General features: G+C 47.0%; 1 protein-coding gene across 1 annotated transcript; it reads right to left on the minus strand.

Moving 5' to 3' along the window:
* Nucleotides 1-1172: 1172 nt before the first annotated feature.
* LOC109733470 (uncharacterized) lies at nucleotides 1173-5112 on the minus strand. The gene is made up of 2 exons (XM_020292695.4): nucleotides 3826-5112; nucleotides 1173-2869 (listed from the first exon to the last, which is right to left on the minus strand). The coding sequence occupies exon 2, from the start codon at nucleotides 2843-2845 to the stop codon at nucleotides 1292-1294; it is 1554 nt and encodes a 517-aa protein (XP_020148284.1). The 5' UTR covers nucleotides 2846-2869; nucleotides 3826-5112; the 3' UTR covers nucleotides 1173-1291.
* Nucleotides 5113-6186: the final 1074 nt, after the last annotated feature.

Consider the following 6186-nt stretch of genomic DNA (forward strand, 5'->3'; position numbering starts at 1 on the left):
GTTCGCCTGGTCCCACATGTCAGGAGCTGACACGTGTTAGCCACCTACTGGGTGGCTTTGCCGAGAGTGGCTCTCGGCAAAGTTGGCCCTCGGCCTGCTCTCGTGGTCCCACATGTGAGGAGGTGACACGTGTCAGCCTCCTACTGGGTAGCTTTGCCGAGAGTGGCTCTCAGCAAAGTTGGCCCTCGGCATGTTCGCCTGGTCCCACATGTCAGGAGCTGACACGTGTCAGCCTCCTAGTGGGTGGCTTTGCCGAGAGCGGCTCTCGGCAAAGATGGCCCTCGGCATGTTCGCCTGGTCCCACATGTCAGGAGCTGACACGTGTCAGCCTCCTAGTGGGTGGCTTTGCCGAGAGCGGCTCTCGGCAAAGATGGCCCTCGGCATGTTCGCCTGGTCCCACATGTCAGGAGCTGACACGTGTCAGCCACCTAGTGGGTGGCTCTGCCGAGAGCGGCTCTCGGCAAAGATGGCCCTCGGCATGTTCGCCTGGTCCCACATGTCAGGAGCTGACACGTGTCAGCCACCTAGTGGGTGGCTTTGCCGAGAGTGGCTCTCGGCAAAGATGGCCCTCGGCATGTTCTCCTGGTCCCGCATGTCAGGAGCTGACACGTGTCAGCCACCTACTGGGTGGCTTTGCCGAGAGTGGCTCTCGGCAAAGATGGCCCTCGGCATGTTCGCCTGGTCCCACATGTCAGGAGCTGACACGTGTCAGCCACCTACTGGGTGGCTTTGCCGAGAGTGGCTCTCGGCAAAGATGGCCCTCGGCATGTTCGCCTAGTCCCACATGTCAGGAACCGCCGGCATCGTCTGCTATCCGTTAGCTACTTTACTTTGCCGAGTGGTACTGTTTGGCTCTCGGCAAAGTCTTTGCCGAGTGCCCGTGTTCTGGCTCTCGGTAAAATCCTGTTTGCCGAAAAGGTGTACGCCGGGTGGCTTTCGCCGAGGGTGACACTCGGCAAAGGCTTTGCCGGCGGTTTTCGGCCCTTTGCCGAGTGTCCGTGGCACTCGGCATAGCCCAGAATTCCAGTAGTGAAGGGACCATAGTCAACTATGCACTAATTATGCATTGCCAAATACTAGCATAGTAAGACGTAAAATGTATATGTGGTTATTATACTGCAATCATTCACCATAAGACTACACTAGTAGGCTCAATACAACCACGATTCATGCCAGAGGTACAACTCAACACAAGGTCCTGCTTTCGTTGACACACATAAATTTCAAATTAGTCATGTGGGAATACTACAAGATTCCTGTGATGTTAAGCCACAAATCACTAGTTTTGTCCCTACTGTTTGAGCCATGACGTAAATATGCTCTGCAACCTCTCTGAGGAACGCACAACCCATAGTTTCAGGAAATCTTTGGCTACCTGCATCCACTGCACTTTCCTCATCTGCTCCTGCCGCATCTGACGAAGTGTCTTACTATTCTTGTTCCTACCTTGTCGTATGGCGGCTCTGTGTGCTCTGGGAATTCTTGTTGTGCTTGTCTTCTCCACACATAGGTGTGCACTGCCATGGTTGGACCTCCATACTATCTGATACGTCGCAGTCTCGGTGTTATGGTGAAGATAATCTATCGCCTTGGGCAGCAATATCTCATCAAGTTGGTCCGGATGAACATTTGCATGTGTGAGATGTTGCTTCTCTCCATCAATCACCTCTATGGCAGAGCCCTCGCCGGTGGACTTGGGGTTCTCCAGAGAATCATGAGGCATGAACAGAATTCCCAGCTTCAGAAGTGGGGTATTCTCCAGAGAAGAAACATCATATCCCGCAGTTGATCCCTGTAGGTTCTTATAATCGAGTAGAGAGATTTGACGCTGCAAAAACACTTCACACACTGGTTCTGGAAATATGCTTGAAAGTCTCACGTTGTTCCCGCAGTTACCGACATGAGAAGGCATGACCTCCTGTTTGTATCCTTGACAACATAATGGATCTGGACGGAACCATCTAGTAAAAGTTTTGTGGATATGGTTCCAGTGTTCCATGTTTGTGCTCTCAGCCTCTGGTGGTAAACTGGAAAAATCTTGGGTAGGGAGTTGGATGATATCTTTGATCACAGCGTCGGCCGTGGACTTGAAGTGAGGTGTCACCAGTCGCAAGCACTTGACTGTAGTTCCGATAATGTCTGTACTCTCTGAAAGACGCAGCATGAACCCAAGGCGAAAACTGTTCTTGGGCACCTTGAAATCTTCATATATCAAGGATAGCATGGCCTCCAGTCCACGCTCCTCGAAGGCCATAGGACGTATGCCGAAGTATTGATACTGGCCTCCCGGATGCATCACCATATACCGCAGCGTTTTGCCTGTGAAGATATGCCTGATGAGAGGGTCGAAGAACAGGGGCTGTCGAGGTGTTCCACCGAGCTGCACACATTGAATGAACTCTGTAGCACCATCAGCAAACCTCTCGAATCTTCGAACGGCGGCGGCGATGCTGCCTGAGTAATGATCACCTTCGCAGCCAATGAAAGAGGAGACAAATGACTTGGTCGCATGAGCGATCCGTGTAGCAAACGAAGATTTTCTTAGCACCTGATCTGCCTCATCTTCTTCCAGTGAGAGCTCCCAGCATCTGCGAGCTGCGTCGTTGCAATCCTGGGCAGCACACTTCAGCTTCTTACGCCAATGAAGTAGTGACACATCGGTGATCTGCCACTTGTCAGACATCTCGAGTGCAGCCTCCATTTTGATGTGTGCCATCTCTAGCCTCTCTAGGCCACTTCCTCCGGTGGCTTCATCTGATTTATCATCGTCTTTCCTGTTGGTTATGCCAGAAAAAATCTGGGTAACTGTCTCCCCAATGATGGCAGACCTGATGATCTCGGCCATTGACTAAAAGAGATCGCCCCGGTGCTGCTCACGAAATGGAGCAACATTAGATTTTGTACCCCACTATATGATCCATTGTGGCAACAAGAAAAAAAATGGAGAGTAGCTAATTTCTAAAGGGAGCTACCCTGCCGACACTGCTATAAAGGAAAGGCTTTGGTGTCGCTTAGGGTGCTGAGGCGGAGGCTCTGGTTCTTGAGTATGCATGGATTAATGAACACAGAAGGATGATTGGATATGGTGAGTCATGAAATTGATCTTATTAAGGCTATGTTCTGTTAAATCTCTCTTGGAGAGGATTGGAGAGGTTTGGAGGGGATTTAGGTGAATTTTGACTTATAGGGGATTTAATTCTCCCCAATCCACTCCAATCCTCTTCAAGTGCTTCCACGTCAAAAAAGAGAGATGGTACTTGACTTTAATGAAGGTTTAACAAGTCTTACTCATCTCGAATATCACAGAACACTAGAATAGAAAGCCTTTAACGGGCCAAAAGCTCTCCTGATGAACACATTTCTCAAATTATCTTATAGCATTCCAGTGATAATCATCTATTAAGCTGATTATCGACAGAGATTTCCTAATTCTCGCTTAAGGTATTTTTTTAGCATGAACTCCTTATTTTCAGTGTTCTAGTACGCAAAACAGAACATGTTTTTGCTAACTAGTTGTTTTAAACATACACGAGCAAAACATGAATTCTGTCTACATACTAAATCTTAAAACAAGGAGGTTTATGCATCTTTAGTTTTGTACATACTAGGACTGCAGAATGCAGACTTACAACAGAACCATTTTCTAAGAGCTTCATAAGTCTTCTTTTTGAAAGAAAAAAAAAAGAGCTCCACAAATCTGTACTCACTAGTACGATGCTATGCAAAATCTGTATTTTTCATCTCAAGGGCGCAAAATCTGAGAGTAAAACTTGGACATAATAGTGGTGAAACGAAAATATGTGTCAATGAATATTGAATGGATACCTGATGATGCTTCAATGGTGATCTTGTTGCTCGCTGTGACGATGGATGGTATTCTGGCTCTACTTTTTCTTGCACATATCTTCTTGTGTCTTGCCGTCGGTACCTAGTTTTGTTGTTTTTTCTGAATGTTCGTCTACTGCTGTTGCTCTCCCCTGGCTCTCGTTTCTGTCGCTCCTATTACTACTACTTGCTTTCCTTGGGTATGGTAAGTCAGGCGAGGTGCTGAGATATTTAAGGTAGCTGGTGTTTGGCTTCCTTGACCAGTATGTCCTTCCATGACAAACTTGGACAGTGACATTTTTTGTTTGAATTTACTTGGACTTTGACTAGTTTTTTCAATTTACTTGGACTTTGACTTTTTTGTTTGAATTGACTCGGACATTGACCTTTTTTGTTTGAGTTTACTTGGACTCTGACTGTTTTGTTTGAATTTACTTGGACTGACTTTGTTTGTTTGAATTTACTTGGATATATATAGTGAACTTGGAGGTCGTCCTTTCGGTGTACCGGCGACCTTGACCGCTGTCATTTCCTGTGGGTGTGGTGCGGTTGCGTTCCCTCTTTCTTTCTTTTTCTGTTTCTGCTAGTTTTTTCCCCTTTATTTCTCTTTCTTCCCCAGGTTCCTGGTGGATTTTTGCATTTCTTTTTTTTTTTCTACCGATATGATATGCTTGACAATCTTTGTCTTTATTGGAGTGATTCGGTGTCTGAAAGTTTTTTTTATGTTGTTCATCGCCGGCAAGAGATATGGTATCATAGCCTGGCTGTAGTTTGGGTGAAAATCTAGAGGTAGATGGCCCTGATTATAATCTTCTCTTTGTGACGGATCGTTTCTGTACCTCTGTGGATTCAGTTATCCCATTTTCAGTCGTGCCGACATTTATTGTTGTATCTAGTATGAATTTTTTTAATTTAATTTAATTTAAAAGCAGCCGAACTGTCAAAAAGGTGGGCGGAACCGACCTCAGTGGGTGGGGCCTCAAGTCATGATTTACTAGTAGGAGTATAAATTCACATGTAGGTTGGGGACGTGTGATTCGGAGGCTTCAAGTCAAGTCGCGGAACCTAGTCCAGATTCTCTCTCAATCAAAAGAGCAAAAGAAATCTAGTGGGTCCGGATTGGATTGTGAACCTAGGGCTTTCATGTAGTACAGTGCTTTTGCAGCCAGGGTTAAAATATTGAGATCCGAAGCCGTTTCTCTCCGTAAGCAAAGTGTGGAACGTTCAAAGTCGTCTCTCCCCTTTCACACGGAAGCTAGGATTACTCACATTTCAATAATATACCGATCACTGTCATTAATATTATTGCCACCAACTGGTCAGCAAGATATCGACGCTTTCCTACCAACAAAGAATGTATATAGAACTAAACCATCAAGGACTAGTCTTGGTAGGTCTTAATTGTTTTTTATTTCTCCCAATGGGCAGCACCGAACTCCTTAAGCGCGAGGTGCGTGCTTGCTGGGCTCTACCAGTCTAGTTCCTTCCGATTATTTTATTTAAAGGTAATATCACGGGAGGTCATAGAACTTACGCTAGATGTTTAATAATGTATCGATCACTGTCATCAGTATTATTGTCCATGAACTAGGCAATATCGACGCTTTTCTATGGGCGCTTTCCTATCGCGGCTAGGCGACAGTCGCCTGAAAACCAAAAAAGGTTCAGTCGATTCTCCTGCTCCTATCTCAACCGTTCTATCAAGATCGAACGGACAACGCTTCGTCTTCAACCTTCGATCCACCTCTTGTTCATCTTCTTCCTTCGAACCGCCGAGCTACCGCTGTCCTAACCGCCTACTGCCGCCGCCCGCGGTCGGCAGCGCTCCCTCGTCAACCTTGCCACCCCTCCCCCCAGCTGCCAACCACTGCTGTGTCCCCTCCCGCCATCCCTCTAACCCCGGCCATGATCCATTTTTTTAGGTGAACATGCAGCCCCACCGGCCCCCGAACACTCCTAAGATAGATCATGGGGCACCCTACCACCCTAAAATAGAGCATGGGGTAGCTTCTCTGGTGAGCGGCGGCCGCTTCTTCCTTCCCTCCGGCGGTTGCCTCCTCATACGAAAATCGACCGATCCAAATTCTATTTTCGGGCGACTTACATTTTGCTATTGTGGTTAAGGTTGACTGCTAGCTGGCTCAAAGTTTGGCAATCCATAGAAATTCTGTTTTAAGAGAATTAGTTAACTTAGGGTGCGTTGCTGACGAACTTTGTTTTGTTGGCCTCCTACCGGTGTGAGGCGCCGTCATGGCTGTAGCTCGCACCGCGTACCGAGTGCTCCTATTTCCCCCACACTAGTTAGTGTGCACGTGCAACGCACGTCTCAATCGTAAAACATGTGAGATTTACATAGTGTAG

Source organism: Aegilops tauschii, chromosome 3 (genome assembly GCF_002575655.3).
Source record: "Aegilops tauschii subsp. strangulata cultivar AL8/78 chromosome 3, Aet v6.0, whole genome shotgun sequence".
In the NCBI taxonomy this organism is placed as follows: Eukaryota; Viridiplantae; Streptophyta; class Magnoliopsida; order Poales; family Poaceae; genus Aegilops; species Aegilops tauschii.